General features: G+C 28.4%; 1 protein-coding gene across 4 annotated transcripts in view; it reads left to right on the forward strand.

Annotated features, from left to right (window-relative positions):
* Positions 1–19,263, forward strand: part of LOC129920483 (zwei Ig domain protein zig-8) — a 201,222-nt gene that overhangs the window by 112,839 nt on the left and 69,120 nt on the right. For all 4 annotated transcript variants that reach the window (XM_056001713.1, XM_056001710.1, XM_056001712.1 and 1 more), the window contains one exon: positions 1,215–2,131. In XM_056001713.1, coding sequence (XP_055857688.1) covers positions 1,987–2,131 — 145 coding nt within the window. In that variant the 5' untranslated portion in view covers positions 1,215–1,986. The remainder of the gene's footprint in view (positions 1–1,214; positions 2,132–19,263) is intronic.

The following is a 19,263-nucleotide window of genomic DNA, read 5'->3' on the forward strand; positions in this document are numbered from 1 at the left end:
AATCGTTTATTTCAGAAACAGCATAAGTCCACTTTTTCCAAAAATTTTTTTTTTGGAAATTTCTCATTTATGTATAGTTATTCATCTTCTGAAAAAAAATTAAGTATGTCAGACCCCCCAAAATACGAAAACTTAAAGAAAAGGGTTCAAAATATATGGAAAATTTTCACCCGGTGACAACATTTTTGACTGTTAAATACATGACTTTTTACCAGTTTTAAATTATTTTGGCAGCAATCTTGATACGCAAGCCTTTAAGTTATATATCTATAAAAAGGTAAATAATTACTCTATCTATATCTATTAAATTCATTAAAATTGTACTCAGGATTCAAAAGTTATAGCCAGATTTCTGGTGGTGGCAGCATTTTTAACTCTTGAATAATATGACATTTTACCAGTTTTAAATTATTTTGGCAAACATCATGACACGCAAGCCTTTAAGTTATACATCTATAAAAAGGTAAAGATTTACTCTATCTACTGCTATTTAATTTACTAAAATCGAAAGTAGGGTTCAAAAACTATAGCTTAATAAAAACAAAAGTTTTACCACAAAAATTTCGTTTATTTCAGAAACGAAATAAGTCCACCGACTTTAAAGGCTTAAAAACCCGCAAAGACCTAAAAAAAGTTTATATTTTAAAGGTTTCTAAATGCATCTTAGGCTAGATTATAACTCGGCATACTCTAAATTTGAAGTGTTGTGGAATTTTAAGTAAAAAACAGTTTTTTGTTGCTTCTGAAAAGTTTATGCTCATGGACTTATGTCGTTTCTGAAATAAACGATTCATTTGTCTGTACGTGACGGAGGAATTCACCCTGAATTAAAGGGAATATGAAAATATGACACCGAAGCTAATCAAATTGCCAGAAGCACAAAAGTCGAGTTCCTATACATTTCGCTTTCTAATTAAGGTATATAATCAAATCATGGTGCTTAGCGAAATTAGAGTTTATAATATCAACCTATTAATATCCATATCCATGTCACGCTATCAAACTTAAACGAGAAAAAAAGGCAATAATAACATGGCATGAAAAATTAACTAATCAACAAATAATAATTTCTAATAAGAAAAGGGAATAAGAGGGTTGCGTGACTAATATCGATATAATTTAAAATTTTAACTAAAAATAAAACTAACAAAACTTGCCTACAAATTGACCATTTTTACTAACATGTTATTTTTTTTTCTTTCTTTTTTTTGCAGATAAAAATACCTACCATTTTCACAAATAAAACTAAAAGAAAGAAAGATCATCATTTACTTGCTACTCACAACAAATTGACTAATTGACTTTCCTTGTCGTCGTCGTCGTCGTCGTCGTCGTCTAGAAAATTTTGCACGACACTAGAAAGACAAGAAGTGTCATCCATCTATCTGTCTATCTATCCATCCATCTTTTCGAGAGAGCATCCGCACTTACACCCACACACACACACATTGACAAAAGGACATTGATTGCCTTGGTTGTGTAATTATTTTCAATTATCCTAGAATTTTTTGCTCATCACAAAACCAAAAAAAAAAAAAAAAAAAAAATCCAATATATATATGTACAAGGACATTACACACACATATATATATAAAGTTATCGTCATCTTCTTAGGAATTTTCCATTAAGCCATCACGAGTGCCATCAGTTGTCGTCCTTCGTTAACACAATGTCAAAAGAAAAACACAAAAAACCAAAGATCCCAATGCAACACCATCAACGTTACATTCCAAAGGATTGATTTAACTATCTATCCATCTATACCCAAGGCATCAACGCAAAGACCTGCTCCAATCATAGACAAACATATGTGTGGCAGTAAAAGCAGTAAAGACTAAACTTGCTTCAAAAAAAAAAAAAAAAAAAATAAAAAATCAAGCTAAAGATAGAAAAACGATCCAAAAACCAAACAAACCAAACAACAACAGAAAACAGAGAAAATAGAAAACCAAAAATAAATAAAAAAAAAAAAAAAAATAATACAAAATGAAAGAAAAAAATTCCCCAGCAGGAGCAAATTTCAAAGAAATGGGAACGTCAATCAAATTGCGGCCAATTATATATTTTCTTCTTCATCTGACGCTATGCTTCCATCACTATGTCGACGCTTCAACGTTATCTGCCGTAAATGGTGAGTGCCTTTCTTCTTTCGCTCAATTTTTTTGCCTTTCTTTTTTTTTTTTTTCTTCTTGTTTGTTCCAGAGCAAGGTTCGTGGTTTATATAGTTTTTTTTTTTTTTTTTTCTCGTATTTTTATTTGAATCCTTTCACAACGATTCCTTCCAGCAAATATGCGTGCATGTGATGAGAAATTGCTATCACTGCGAACGACGACGAAAGCAAGTGCCTTTATATTGTCTATAGACCCCAAAACACATCCTCGAATAGGACGAGGAAAAAAAAAATAGAAGATATGACTGCGTATGACATATGCTGAGCAAGGATAAAATCATAGTAATGAACAAACAATTTCTATAGATGACCGACTGACACTACGCGACGACTGACGACGTCGGACTGTATAAGGACGAGAACCAACATTATAAAAATATTCTTTTCACATATTGGTAAAAAATTTAATTTATAAACCGTTTTGTGTTCATGCTGTAAGAGATCAAGTGATGTAGTACTTTGAAATGAACCTTTTACCCTTTATATCAGTCAAATGGAATCAACTTTAGAGGATCTGAGAAGAGATGTGACGCAAGCGGCGACCGAAAATGAGGAAAATAAATATTTCTGGTATATTCTATTAAAATTCTTTTACATTCTACCAGGAAAAAAGTATTCCTTTTGTTTTCTACTAGAAAAAAAATATATTCCTGGTAAATTCAACCAGAATTCTTATATATTCTACCAGATAGTATTCATGGTAAATGCTACCAGAATTCTGGTATATTCTACCAGTTACCAGGAAAAAATATTCCCGTTGTGGAGATTGGTACATTCTTCCAGTAATTCCTGATACAAAAATACGGTGTTCCTGATACACAAATCAAAATTTTTGAAACAGAAACTAGATGATTTATCTTGTTGCCTTGTGTATTCTACCAGATTCCTGGTTTATTTTTGCCAGGTTCTTCGGGTAGAAAAAACCAGGAAATTCTGGTAGATTATAACAGACGACTGTAAGAATTCTTAAAACCAGTTTTTCTTGACAAATACTCTATGAAATCTGGTAGCGCGAAACAGTAAATTTTTTTGAGTGTAAAATCTAATTGTTTTAGTATATTGGAGCCTAATTTTTAATTCTATAATTTTGACATTTTAAACATTTCGTTATATGACAAAACATGAGTTCATAATGAAATTTCCTATTCATTTAAGTGCAAATAACACAAATTAGTGATGGGAACTATCGAAATAAAAACTATCAAACTATCGATAGTTGTAAAATATTCATTCATTCGATACTTTGAAATCATTCATTCATTCAGTTACTACTACCAATTTTCATTTGAATAGTTTTTTCATTCGATTGTTTTTTTTTTCGATAGTTTTTTCATTCGATAATTTTTCATTCGATAGTTTTTTCATTCTAATATAATTTTTTTTTTCGATAGTTTTTTCATTCAAATAGTTTTTTTTATACGATTGTTTTTTTATTCGAATATTTTTTTTTTTGATTTGATAGTTTATTCGATAGTTTTTATTCGATAGTTTATTCGATAATTTTTATTCGATACTGAAAGAAAAATTAAAAATCTTTTGATTACTCGAAGTTTTTAAATTTTGTATATATTATTTTGCCAACAAGATTATTGCCACAAGAACCAAAATATACATACATATACATTTAGAGGTACTGAATTCGAATCTGCAGTCAGAAATATTCTATTAACCTCGATTATTATTTTTTTTTTTTTTCATTTTAAAAATGTTTTTTTTTTAAACAAAATTATATAAAAATATTTTTAAGGAATTTCAGTATCTTTAAATTATGATTGATTGATAATTTGGTATTAAAAAAAAATTGCAATATCCTTGGAAAGCCATATTTTGGCTTATTTGATAGAAAAGTGTTTGATCTCTATTACATTTACATCTAATCCGAAGATAAATTTTACAGACTAGAAACATAAATAATTTGTTTATCATGTTTTTGAAAAAATTAAAAAAAAACAATAAAGACATGTTTTTGCTACTGGTATTTTCGACAATTGACCTTGAAAATCTTGTAACAAATTTGAGGATGTTTTAGAAGTCAAATGTCTATTTTGACTGGAGTATATATTCGAAGTTCGTTGACTACCATATTTCATATGGTTCAGGGTCAAAAGTGGCTATGTGAAGTTGGCACCCCCAAATGCTAATTTGGTTTGATTGCCCAAAGTAAGCCTAGGATAGGCCAACTTTTATTTTTCACTATCGTACCCTTAATTTAAAAATTATAGAAACATAATTTTGTATTCACCTCAAAGAAAAAAAAAAAAAAAAGTACGCATACACCACAGTGACCTTTTTATAAATTTAAAATAGAAAATGAAAATCCACACAAATGTTATTTATTTGACTTAGAATTCTTACTTGGTTGAATGATTGCAAAATCCAAACTTCTTTTAAAATTATCAAAAAATATAAAATGGTGTGTGAGGTTATTTCTTTTTCAGTACACGAATAGTACCTAATTTTGAAACCTTTCTCAACTAACCATGGTAATTTCGACAAATTCCATCACTTTTTTCATTAGCACATCCTTAGTTCAAAAACAATGTCATTATGGACTTTTGGCCTTAAATTCATTGCTCTACACCGATATACACCAGCTTGTGTGGCGGTTTTTTTTTTCACATAAGTTCTAGGTACTAAAAAACTTATTGAATAAAAAGTAAAAAAATCAAATTTTTACTCACAGTGTCTTATTTCCTACACATACCTACATTCAGTTTTCAATATCTTTCAAAATACCCTCAAGTTCAGACAAGAGGTCGTTGCATTTTCTTACAATGAAATATAAATTGGTTGCTCTCTCCCTTTGAAGTGCGTAGGAATTTCTATACCTACTAAAAAGCTATGTAAGTAGGTACTTGTATATATTTGTCTCAAAAATAACTTCGCGTTCTATCAAAGTATCAAGTTTGATTTTTGTTTTCCTTTAAATTGAAGAGATTCTTTGTGTTGAGACTATAGGCACTCAAAATATACCCAAGAATATTATTTCTCCTTTTAATCTTTTGTAAATATAATGTACCTACAATGTTTTTACGCAAAACTTGCTACTCAAATCAGATCTGATCTAAGATCCCAAAAGATTATATATATACATTAAACATACATATATGCAAAGTGTATATAATACGTGTGTATAATATAAACGGAACCATTCATCTTTACGCTTGACGGCGTTGTTTAGGATGCTTATGTAACTACTTTATATCTTTCACTCTCAAATCTTACAAAAGTTATGACTGACGACTGACGAACGTATCTACCCTGTCTGTCGTACCAAACACGGTCTACCTATGTACATAATAATAATGGCCATAACCACGGCTTATACCTATCTGCTCTTGTGATTTCAATATGTAAAATTAACCATATATCATCCATATTCCACACACACACATACCAATACATTTTTATACAAGAGTAAAGCGTGTTTCGAAGGATAAAATATACCTATTGGTATATGTTAGTATATCCTTTGATTTTGAAGGGTGCAAAAGGAAATAACGTCAAGGCTTTTTTTGCGAACTTTTGCGTGTGTAATTGCATTCAATCCCGAACTTGATACATATAAGATATTTAAACAGTTTTCTTCTTTTTAAAGTTATTCATTTTCTTACTTTGTGAAATGCATTTATTATCAATTTTTTTTTTTTTTTTAATACAAAAACACCAAGGAAAATATTTAATTAGAAGAAGGAAAAACCAAAAAAAGTAGCTAAAAGTAAAAAGAAGTATACAACCCAACTCCAATTCTAAACACAACAACCTCACCCATATAAAGCTTGCTGCTTAAAAATAGACCGAAATAAATTGTGTTTTTCATGAAAACTCATTGAAATTTATGTTCCTTGAGGAAAATAAATTCTTTCCTTGTTTTTTTTTTTTTTTTTTTGTTTCTCAGTTGAGGAGAAATTTTCCTCTCGTTTTCGTTCAAAACAAAAAAAAAAAAAGGTTAGCAGTGGACGATGATAAAATAGAACCAGCAGTTTACCTCACTCTCCTCAAATATTATAGAGAGGAAAACAAAGATTGACCTTGAAGGGTTTATTTTTAATACCCATCGGTCAGCCAGCCCGTCCCAATTAACAAACAAGAAGGAAAAAAACTAATTTTACATGGATAACAGCTAGAAATTGAATAAATTTTCGGTGGTACAGCAGCATTGAATTAAGCAGAGATGAACTAAACCAAAATTTGGCAATGACCCAATTAAGCTAAGCAGATTAGAAAAAAAAAAAAAAACGTTAAAAAAAAAATTAACCCTCTACTGCATACGAAGCCAAATATGGTTTTGTCAGTTTGAAAGCACTTTTCTCTTCTCTGTCACAAAAAAATGGTAAAGATTCAATACAATCCTCTTCTTTGTGTTTCTGAGAACCCATAGAGATAGTTTTTTCGTGTGTCCGACACAAAATATAGGTGTATTTTATTATCACAGGTGAGTCGATCAGTCATGTGCATTGAAATCGAAAGTGTAGAATATATTCATACTTTAAGTGTTAATTACTGCGTTTCTTTGGAAAGTAAAGTGGAATTAAAAATTTATTTAGGATCGATTGTCTAATTGTGTATGCTATGAACCAATTTTTATTGAAAAAAAGTTATTGGCCTGGTCTTGGGAGGGCAAAAAGTAGGGAAGCCATATTTGGCTTCGTATGCATTCAGGGGTTGTAAATCTACACAACATGTAAAACTTTTTTTTTGGAAAATTTTGTTCCTTTACATTGTTATTTTGCTTGGAAGCTATGTTTTATTCAGAAATGGAGTCCCTTCGCTTTTAGAGACATTTTTCACATGTTAACCCCATTTCCGGCGGCGTAACCACACAAATTTCAGGGAAAGGGGGGCTCACCTATAATATTTTTCAATAATTTTATTACTTCTTAACTTTTGTAAGATCTGGGAGTGGGTGAAAATGTTGGAGCAAGACCTACTTCGACAGTGGAAAGAATGTGAACCAAAAAAAAATATATTCAACGGAAAAAACAAATTGCTTTTCTCGGTTCCATGGCTTAAAATGAGAAAAATTTGAATTAATTCTTAACTTTTTGTAATGCAATGTATTTATTTTACATTATTTTGTTTTTAAATGATAAATATTTATCTTTTGATATTTTTAATTGTATTCTTTACATAATCTGAATAAATAAAATTAGTAAAATTTCTTACCCCTTAATGCATACGAAGCCAAATTTGGCTTATAAACAAATTTTTTAAACAAATTAATTAAAAAAAAAATTTTTAATGAAAACCGTTTTGAAACAACCCAAAGAACCCATGTAAAGCATTTTTTAATTTTTTAGTCCGCTAATATTAATTCATGCAGTAGAGGGTTAAAAACTTTCATTATTTGTTTTAGTTTTTGACAGGCACAACTCTCAAAAACTGAAAGTTTCATTAAGATTTAATAAGGAAAAAGTTTTAGGTAGAGTGTTTGAAGTATCCACATTCCGTAAAGAAGCAATGTAAAGGTATAACTATAACGGCCTGTTTTTTTGCAAAATTGGAACTATTTTTTTTTTTTTTTTTCATATTTAAAAAAAATTCATTTTGAAGCTAATATCTAAGTTTGAAAGATTCATTTTTTAAGTCTTATTCCATTTGGAAAAAATAAAGGGAAATGAACTTAAAAAGTTTCAATTTTTTTTTACTTTTTGCAAAAAGTGTCTTAGTTATACCTTTTAAAGTCGACAAAGTCGGTTTACGGCCGATAATTTTACGTGAGAAAATTATAAAAAAAAGATTATTATTCAAACTTTAATTATATGACTCAATCATTTATGTAGGTACAACGCCTTAAAAAAATATACGATTTTTTAAAGCTGATGATGTTGAAGTTTAAAATTGAGATTGCCGTACTTCCTCCACTGGTGGTTTTGAGTTACGTAAAGTTGGCGCTCTCAAATGCTGATTTGTTTTCCAAACCTTTCTGGGCTAGCCCTATATTTTTTTTGGTAGCCCACCCTTAGTTCTACTCAAAAATCACAAAAAAATGTTTTTTATTTTGATTCAGTGAAAAAATTGTTGGTTTTGTACTGTGGTTAGTTTGCCCAAAGTTAGTCCAGGAAAGCCCAACTTTTCTTTTCGCTATCCTAACCTAAGTTTAAACATTATAGAATAATTATTTTTTATTAACATAAGAACAAAATAAAAAAAATAGTACGCATACACCGCAGTGACCTTTTTTTTAATTTAGAATTTAGAAAATATTTTTTCAAGTGTAAAAATCATGAATTTTTTTCGTTTGACATATGAGCACCTAAAAAAGCTACATGCTTAGTATAATCTATTCAAACTTTTTTCAAAAATAATAACAAATATAAAATGGTGAGTGAGGTGTTTTCTTTTTTTTCAGTTCATGAACAGTACTTTTTTAGTATTTCCAACAAATTTCACCACTATTTTCAATAGCCCACCCTTAGTTCAAAAAATTATGAAAAAAAGATGTAATTTGTTAGAATTAACATAGTAAAAAAATCGAGATTGTGTAACTTGTAAAGAATATGAAAAGAAAATTTTTCTTACCGTTTTTGAAAATAATTTTCGAAATACAATTTTTTGCCCACATACGTTAATCAATCTCACCTTTTTAAGATTTCAAAAATTCCTTAAAATGAAGAACAACACTCAAAAATCTATTTAAAAAATAGGTGTTTTTCAAAAATTCATATTTTGAAGACCAGGGCCTTAGCAAAAAAATCCGTATACGACGCCAGACTTTTTTTTTAATTATATTTCCAATAATTTAACTCAAATTTCTGTTAAAAATATTTCTGTACCACTTTGTCGAAGGGTACCCTTTGTATTGTTTTTAAATAACCCTTCATAACTCAGTATTAAATTTTTTTTCAACATTTTTGATCATATTTCCAACAAATTTATTAATAAATTGATTAAAAAACAATTAATTCATTTGGAAAATAAATGCATATTTAATAATTGTTTTAACAAAATAAAAAAAAAATTTGAGAGCAAATTACTAATTACACTGGTCGGCAAAAAAACTAAAAAAAAAAGTCGTTAGCAAGAACTCTATAAGGTGATTTTGATTGACTTTAGTGTGCTGAATTCAAAACTGTTTACAGATTTTTTCTATCACGTCTAGTTTTTGAGCTATACTCATCACTATTTTCGCTATAAAGCTTCAAAAATTAATTTTTAATTGAGTTTTTTTTTTATGTTTAGTCAAAAATATATATTTTCCGTAATATGTTGCTCTTAATAAGTCCAAATCAGAAGACGCAAGATGGAATTTGATTCAAAAAACCATTCATTATTTTGAAAAAAAATAATCAAGATTTTGAGATATCTATCATAAATTTCTTTTTTCAATATCATTGAGAAAAAAAATAGTTTTGATAAAATATAAATACCTTTAGGACTAGTTAATGTGGCGTTTTGAGATTGCATAAGTAGTTTTACAAAAAAAAAAATTTACGGTGATGTAATTCGATGTCAAATGTACCCAAAAAAAACGCGTTTTTGACCTATTAATATTCAATTATTTCAAAAACGTGACGTGCCAGTGAAATTTTGACTTCAGATTCAGATTCGGTTCTTGCTCTTTATCCGTTGCCGACCAGTGTTACCATAAATTTTAAAATAATTCATTGATATTTCAAGAATTTAATTTAAAAAGAAAGGAATATTTGCTCTGAAACTCAATTTTTTTTTTAAATTTTTGTCCAAACAAAATGAGAATTTCGTCCAAGGGGTCTTAAATTTTGTGGAAATTTCATCCGATACAGATTTTTTTTGGAAAATCCATTCCATTCGAAAAAAATATCCTCTAAAAATAAAAATATGAAATGTATGAGTATCTTTAAGTAGTAGAATATTCTCTCATAAAAAAAAAAAATAATAAAAAAATATAATCCTATGTTAAGGTGATTATTTTCAACCCCTCTTGCTGCCTCAACATTATGAAAGTGTTTAAATTTTAAGGCAAATATGATATAAAGCTGGTTTTTTCTCGTTTTTTTTTTTTTTTACATTTTTCTATGAGTTCCTCTTCTTCGTATGCATTTCATTCAAAAGTTCATATATGTCTTCGCCTTATGCTGATTAAATATTATCCTTTAAGATCCTCTTTTATATAACCTCCTTCAACCAATCCTTTTCCCTGTGCAAACTGTTGAAGCTTTTCTGGTTAAAGTTTTGAATGAGAGAATGTGTCAGGATATTTTTAAACCATGCATTTTTTTTTTTTTATATAAATGCATATAGAAGCACAGATAAACTTACACACACATTTATTGTATAGCATTAAGAAAACGTTTAAAGGGGCCAAATTAAATAAAATGTTCAACATTTGTCTAATGGACTTTTGTGTCCTGGCAAAAATTTATTTCTATTATTTTCTTGAATTTTCTATTTATTTTTTTATTTAAGTTTCATGTTAAAAACAATTAAGTAAAAATAAAAGATATCAATCAATATAAAGCTGTATAAAACCTCAAGCCAAATAATTGATATTTTTTTTTTAATACTTTTTAAACTTGCTTAGAGTAATTCATTTTGTATAGAATAATTTTCTTTCAGGAAATAAGTCCTAAACAAAGAAAGTATAAACTTCTTAGATTTATATTCCTGTGAAAATATTGGAAGAGACTCATACAAATACCTGTATCTATTAGATATATCCTATCTAACACCTTAGGACACAAAGTCATGTACAAATTTGTAAAATTACCTTTGTTTTCTCATCATCTGAGTTCTCTCACAATTCATCACCAAATTTACTAAGTGTCTTGATCTATCTATATATTTCTATTGTCATTTACTACCCTATACGATGTGGTTAAAGATCTTTTGTATTTTTTGGGATTATTCATTGACATTTTGATTGGAAGATATAATATTTAGTTAATTTATTATAAATTCTTTTATGTGTTTGCTCTTCGAAAGCTTTTGTTTTGTCGAAAGAAAGCAGAGAGATAGACAAAAAAAAAGTGTATGCGATGGGTAACGTTTATGTCCTACTTACAAAATGATGATGATCAGAAGAATGATTTTATTTATTATGTCCGAAAACAAAAACAACGATAGTATTATATATGGATGAATGTTTTATCCGAAACAAAGAAGGATTTGCTGCTTTAGTAATTAATAACCGAATAATACGATATTCGTATTAAATAAATATTTTGAGTTAGGGACGTTGTTTGGTTGAGATTTTGATTTTTTCTTTTTTAATTGTTTGTGTGTTAAGTCTTTTAATCTGATACGTGCGTATTTATTTTCAATTAGAGATTACTTAAAACAAAATGTACATATTTCCATCCTTATGAGGAAAAAATTACACATATTCACACATGTTTTTAATTTCTCAAAATAACATTGTACAAGTTGAGTGAGATGCAAAAGGGAAATGCATTGGGAAACAGTTAGGATTTAGAGGGATATTAAATGAAGAAAAAATTATTGGAAATAAGAGATTGTCAGTCATATTGCCGTTGTGAAATATCAATTGATTGATAAACGATAAAAAACTATCAATTTTGAGAAATTTTAGTGTTTTGGTTGTCAATTGATGGATTTAAGAATCATTGTGAATTTTGATCGATTTGCAACTGTTGTGAATGTATGTTTTTTTTTGACATTACTTATCAACTAGGTATTTTTAATTGATAAAAAATTTGATAAAAAAAAAACAATTTTTTTTGACAAGGTTTATCATTGAAAATGGTAATACCAATCCAATTTGTCAAATATCGTATTGATATACCTATAATTGACAGCCATAATAGGGTCAGTATTTAAATGGATAAAACGAAGATGGGAAAGCAAAAAGCATATGGTGCTACTAGATAGTCGAAATTCTTGTAAAGGTTTCACAAGTGAAAGGAAAATTTTATAAGGTAGTTAAACTTCAAATACTGATACTTTTGATGACATGTAATTGAATAAATGCGACATTTCTTGAGGCAAATGACAGGGTTGGGGTCAAAATTCTGCCGGGGTCAAAATTCTTTTGTCAAAATTCTGCTTTCAAAATTCTGCTTTACAAAATTCTGCTTTCAAAATTCTGCTTTTCAAAATTCTGGTTTTCATAATTCTGTTTTTCAAAATTCTGCAAAAAATTAAAAAAGGGTTTGGAACCCTTTTTTAATTTTTTGCAAAATTCTGTAAAATCATCTTCTTGAAAAATTATCTGTTTATTTGATTACTTACCTACATAATTTGCATTCTTTGAATGTATATTAATTTTTGTTTTATAAATAAATAAATTTGAAAATATTAAGAAAGGTTTTGAATACTAAACATTTCCGAAAATAATTCAAAATTTTTTAATTTGTCAAATAAAGATGAATATTCAAAAATTTGAATAAGAAAAGGAATATCTTGTATCAAACAACATCGGTTCCAATAAGTTATAGATTTTATTTGAAAGAAAGTCAGTCTATGAATTTTAAAAAATATTTGCGACACTTAAACAAAAAAATTTAGGAAAGTGCCAATGTTGAATTACATTAATGAGGTGTATTTTTCTTTAGTCAGCGCATATGCTATAAAAAAAAAAAAAAACAGAATTGGCAGAATTTTTTTGTTCGATTATAATGCTGGCAGAATTTTAAAAAGAATAGAAAAACAGCAGAATTTTGAAAAACAGAATTTTCTTTAAAAAAACAGAATTTTGAAAAGCAGAATTTTGAAGCCAGAATTTTGACCCGATCCCAAATGACAACTTAAAATTTGCAAATTTTTGATTAGAGAAAAACTGATGAAAATTATTTTGACAGTAAGCGATGCTAGTAAATAAATTATGTTGACCCGCACCATTGCCATTTTCCACCATAATGGCTCAAAAATCCTAGCGTCGGGATTTTGAATTAGCGGAATTTAAAAAAAAATCGGTATTTTAGAAGCCGGGACCTTAAAAACTTTTTTTCGGAATTTTTGAAAGAAAAGTATTTTTAAAAGTGGGACCCCGATACCCTTCCGTGAGTCAGTGTGACACTCAGTTATGTTTTTTTTTGTGATTTTTGAAACCCTTTATCTCAGAAACTATTCATCTTAAGTAGTTGAGATTTTTTGAGGATCTTCAGTATAGAGAGGGGTCGAAAATTGCCAATGTCATGCATATCAATAAATTTTGTTCATGTTTAAATATCCATCAAACCTTTTCAACTACCAACTGAACTTGTGATTGAGGTTTAAATTGTTGAACTAGTTATGTGTTTGTGCATTCAGATACTCATGAACAACTGATATGTTTTAATATAAGATATTAAACTTAAGTAAAAACAAAAAAAACCTCCCCCATAAATAGTAAATCCTCCATTTCCTTTGTCAAGTATATTGTTCTTATGCAGATGAGATTGAAAATATTTAAAGAAAATGAAGTAAAAAAAAAAATGAAAACTCTTGGAAAACTTTTATGTCTGCCAATGAGGTCAAACTTTGTTTCGATTGCATACTAAGAACCGAATAGAGCAAAATACGTGTTAGTATCTCGCCCTTATACCACCTTAATAGATATCCTTAAGAACGAAGAAAAAAAAGCCACATTTTAAAATAACAAAAAAAAAAAAAAAAAAAACATGAAAACACAAATACACACACACGAATACACTGACATGAAAAGAGAACAAGTTAAAAAAAAAAAAAAAAAAAACTGAAGGACAAACGAAAAATGGAAGTGAAAACAAGAAACTTTTTCAATAAATATCGAAGATTTTTCCTTTTCCTTTATCCTTGACGTGATGGTCTAGTTCCTGTTTACTCTACTTGATGGTTGCTTTGGATTTCTTTATTTTTTTTTTTTTTATGTCCTCATTGAAGGCATTTTTTTTTTTGTTATTTGATTATCAGCTCTGGGTGTGTTCTAATTTTTTTTTTTTAAATATAAATTAAAAAAAATAAAAAACTTTGTATAACTTTAATTTATTCCGTTAATCGAAATAAGAAATGTTAGGAGTTTGGGTAGTCTGTTTATAATTGCCTCTGATTTGAAATGCTTATCACACACCCACAAGCCCTCAAATCACTCTGAAGCCAAGTTAATTTGATACAAAAAAAAAGAAAAAAATTAAAAACAACGAAAACCGGGCGTCGTCGACTGTCATTATTTCTGTGAGAAAAATAATTGAAAATCAGACAATTTTTGGAAAGTTTAAAGTTTTGGACACGTGGTAATAGAATATGCCTTTCAACGACTTTATACAAATTTTTTTTTACCTGGGTGCATAACTTTGGAAATTTAGATAACTTTTTGTTACTATGTGGTAGTTTTCATCATTTACCTAATCACTGTTCAGTTTTCATAGTGCAGAATGTACTTTCTTAAGGAGAGCACAAGGAAACACATTTTTAGGTATCTGTGGCAGTTTTGACTAAATATCGAAAATTCATTTTGACTTCCTTGAAAACCATGGGGCAATTTAAGAGCAGTGCGAAAGCCGTTTTCGGAGACTAAAAGTTGAAAAAAATTACTAGTAAAAAATGAATGAGGTGGGACGTGATAATAAGTCACGCTTTTTCGTGCAGAAGAGAGTGTTCATCGCAATGCATTTAAAATTTAAAAAAAAAAAAAATTATTGCAACTGAAAAAAATTTGCATTAAAAAAAATATTTGTTGCAAATAAAAAATTTTTGCATTAAAAAAAAAATTATTCCAACTGAAAAATATTTGCATGAAAAAAAATATTTATTGCAACTGAAAAATATTTGCATTAAAAAAAAAAATTATTGCAACTGAAAAAAAAATTGTATTAAAAAAAAATATTTGTTGCAAATAAAAAATGTTTGCATTAAAAATAAAAAATTTATTACAAATACAAAAAATTTTAAATTAAAAAAAAATATTTATTGGAAATAAAAAAATTTTAAAATAAAAAAAAAATATTTACCTATTTGAACTGAAAAAAATTGCATTAAAAAAAAAATATTTGTTGCAAATAAAAAATGTTTGCATTAAAAAAAAAATTTAATTGCAACTGAAAAATATTTTTGTAAAAACAAATATTTATTGGAAATAAAAAAAAAATTGCATTAAGAAAAAATTTTATTTGCAAACAAAAATTTTTCTGCATTGACAAAAAAAGTTCAATGCAAAAGTGTGACTTAAAAATTGTTTTTTTAATATTCCTCGAGTTTCTTACTATTTTGACTATTTGGCTTTACAAAAGCTATTTCAACTATAATATTGACCCAAATGTAAGGCCAAATTGTCGAAATTCTAAGAAATTTGACGAAATTTTTTTTGCAAAAACTTTTTAGCTGCAACAAATATTTTTTTAAAATTTGTAGTGGAAAACAAATGCATTAAAAAAAAATTATTTCTTACAACCCTGTTTACAAGACGTTATGACTTCAAAGGAAAAGAATTTCTTTTTGATATGTCTTTTGTGTAGTAGTTTCTTTAAAATTTGATAAAGCAGCTAAAGTTTGAGTTTTCTTCTGGAGTAAAGTTCCCCAATACCCCATTTCAACACGTTCTCATAATCAGGTTAAAAATCAGGGTGAAAATAAGTTAGTAGTTCGATTTAATGCGAAATGTTCAAATTTAAAATTCAACAAGAATTCAAATATTTTTCGATATCTCTCCATCATGGCCAAAATCACAAATCGAAACCAAAACTAGTCCTCAAGACTACCTTTATACAAACTATGAATCAAGTCAAGAGACAAAAAAAAAACAATATGTGACGAGATGAGATGCATTGCAGAAGACACAAAAAAAAACATAAAAAAAAAGTACTAGAGTACCCTTTAATCTTTCATTGAGAACACATTTTGAATTTTCAAATCGATATCAATCTTCTTATTTATTCAAAAATTCCATGCACGTCTTTAGAGATGAGAAGAATGGGCAATGAGTGGCAGTGGGTAGGTAGGTTTTGCGTGCATTAGGGCACATGACTATATTGAAGATTTTTCATTCAACGGATAATGATGACGACGACGACGATATGAAGAAGAAAAACCAATGGTATGACAATTTTCTTACAACAACAACAAATATATCAGTACAATATCTAAGAAGCTTTCTTCAAGTCGAAAAGTACCTAAATATATACGTTAAAAGCCATGTTGAATCATCTTGTACTGACTCGAACTGAAGAGAAGAAAAGAAAACGAAATCAAATACAAAATTATTATTGAACGTTGAAAAAGACTTGTCACTCAAGGTGGATTCCATATATTCCACTTCAGTAGAGGATTTGAATATTTTTGGACCAAGGAAGATTTTCCTCTTATACTTCACATCAGAGGATGCCATTTAAGTGATTTACATAAAACTAGATTAAATTTTTTCAATCATTATGACGTTTAGTTTTTTTATGATGGATGTGTGTGTGTGTGTGTGTATGTGTGTATTTGTATTTCCTTGCCGGAAAGTAAAGAAGGAAGCAATGCCCCTGGGTTGGTTGGTATAGTTGGATGGAGGGCGGCTCTGATGTCGATGATTGGAATGAAGGTCACATGCGTGCACATTTCTGTCCTCTGTGCGGGTTAGTTCCATTTGTAGCTGAGGAAATCTGTGATCCCTGCTACGGACATAATGTATATATACCCATCATCCATTCAATGTATGATCCTTCTGTGTGTGAATCCTTGACATGAATTTTAATGAAATCCGTTTTGTGTATATTCTCGGGGATATAGACACTGTTTTAGTTTTGAAATAATACAAATTTTTTGTTGTTGTTGTTAAATCGGTTGATTTTGAGAGGAGGAGCGTTCTTCTGTTCTAAAAAAACTGTTTACAGGACAAAAAACTGATTAATTAAAAAAAATCCATTTATCACTATTTATGAAATTCTGGAAATATGTAGTGTCCAATGGTGGATTTAATTATAATTTATAATTATAATAACTTTAAAACATGGGAGAATTCAAACTCGTGAACTTTTTAGGTACTCGTGTACACGCGTTAGAAGCTTTAGTTTTGTATTATTAACTTTTGACATATTGACCAAACCCCAGCCGTTTAGTGTTAACAAGTATTTTTTTATTTTTTGGTAAGACACAACAGTATTTAAGCTGTGCTTGGGTGGAGTTTCATTTTTAGACTTTTCTTTCAAGTTTTCACTCAAAAATACCCCCAAAAAATAGGTTCAAAAATTAATATTTAGAAAATTAAGGTCTTAGAAAAAAAAAAATCAGTTTAGACACATAATTTTTTTCATGATTGATCCATTGGATTATCTAACTCATTTCCCTTACAAACCACTTTGTCGGCAACTTGAAAAGTTTTTAAAAAACCCGTTCATAACTCAAAATTGATTTTTAAAGAATTTTTAACGATTGCCATTCTTCTTACAAATTTATCGATCGATAAAAAAAAAAAATCATTTCTCTAGATAATAACTTTTTTACCATGCCATTTGACCCCTATTTACCCTATTGAACTTAAACAAATTTTCAGTAAACGAAATGCCTTAAAAAACAGCCACCTTATTTATCTAAATTTCCTAGAATTAAGAAATGAAAATCATTGACTTTCTCTTCAGCAGCTGTTTAAATAACTTCTTTGCATAAAGTTTCTGCATACATATATTTGTATCTAAAGCGCGATTTGGTATTCAAAACTGGAATGTGTTTTCGTTTGAAAATCTCATTTTGTTAAGAACAAACTTTTAAGCCTTAATACGTTTCTTGAATTTTTTTCTTAATATAACAAAAAAAAAAAAAAACAGTTAAAAAAGAAGCTTAAAATACTTCATGTTCCTACTTTATTCTATGAGGTACTTGGTAATTTCTTTCTTCTCGAAATTTATAAACTTATTTTTAGCTCAGTAAATTCCGAATTAAACATTCCTGTTCGTACTGCTGCTTTTTCTATTTAACGTCTCGTCAAAAACTCCTCTTTCTCTGCCTGTTAGTCATAACTCATTACATATTCATTGTGTTTTTGAAAGATAAATACACTGCGAGTCATTTGATTATGATCATGTATGATTTTATTTTAAAGTTTTAATCCAACCAATTTTGTAATACTTTTTACACTTTTTGAAATCGAAATAATACTGATTACAAATATTGCCTTCTCTCATTTTGTCTGACTAAAACGATTTAAATGAACATTTTAGTTCAAAAGTGTTTGGGCAGATATAATATTAAAATTTTGAAACATTTTCAAAAACCCACTATAAAAAAAGCCGTTTTTGACCTTTTTGATTAAAAAGATAGATAATATTCTGACTCCTATTACGGTTGTCAATTATCAAAACGATATTTGACAGACATCAACAATTTAAATACATTTCTGTTAGCATTGTCAATTACACTGGTCGGCAAAAAAACTAAAAAAAGTCGGGAGCAAGAACATTATAAGGTGATTTTTATTGACTTTAGTGTGCTGAATTCAAAACGGTTTACAGATTTTTTCTATCACGTCTAGTTTTTGAGCTATACTCATCACTATTTTCGCTATAAAGCTTCAAAATCTAATTTTTAATTGAGTTTTTTTTTATGTTTAGTCAAAAATATATATTTTCCGTAATATGTTGCTCTTTATGAGTCCAAATCAGAAGACGCAAGATGGAATTTGATTCAAAAAACCATTCATTACTTTGAAAAAAATAATCAAGATTTTGAGATATCTATCATAAATTTCTTTTTTAAATATCTTTGAGAAAAAAAATAATTTTGAAAAAATATAAATACCTTTAGGACGTGTTGATATGGCGTTTCGAGATTGCATAAGTAGTTTTACAAAAAAACAAATTAACGGTGATGTAATTCGATGTCAAATGTACCCAAAAACACGCGTTTTTGACCTATTAACATTCAATTATTTCAAAAACGTGACGTGCCAGTGAAATTTTGACTTCAGATTCGGACTCAGCACACAAAATTCCTCTCGAAAAGTAGGGTTTGGTTCTTGCTTTATATCCGGGCTTAGAATTTGACAACTATTGTGAATGGTACAATTTTTAGTTGATAATGAAAATATATATTGACATTGCAAAACGATAAAAATTCACAATATCTCTTAATTTTATCAATTGACAATCGTTACCAAAATTTCTTAAACTTGATATTTTCTATCGTATTTCAATCAATTGATATTTGACTACCTTCAATAGTCCTTTTTTTATTTTTTGGAATTTTTTTAATTTTTCAAATTAAATTTTTGCGATACAAT

This window comes from Episyrphus balteatus, chromosome X (assembly GCF_945859705.1).
Source record: "Episyrphus balteatus chromosome X, idEpiBalt1.1, whole genome shotgun sequence".
In the NCBI taxonomy this organism is placed as follows: domain Eukaryota; kingdom Metazoa; phylum Arthropoda; class Insecta; order Diptera; family Syrphidae; genus Episyrphus; species Episyrphus balteatus.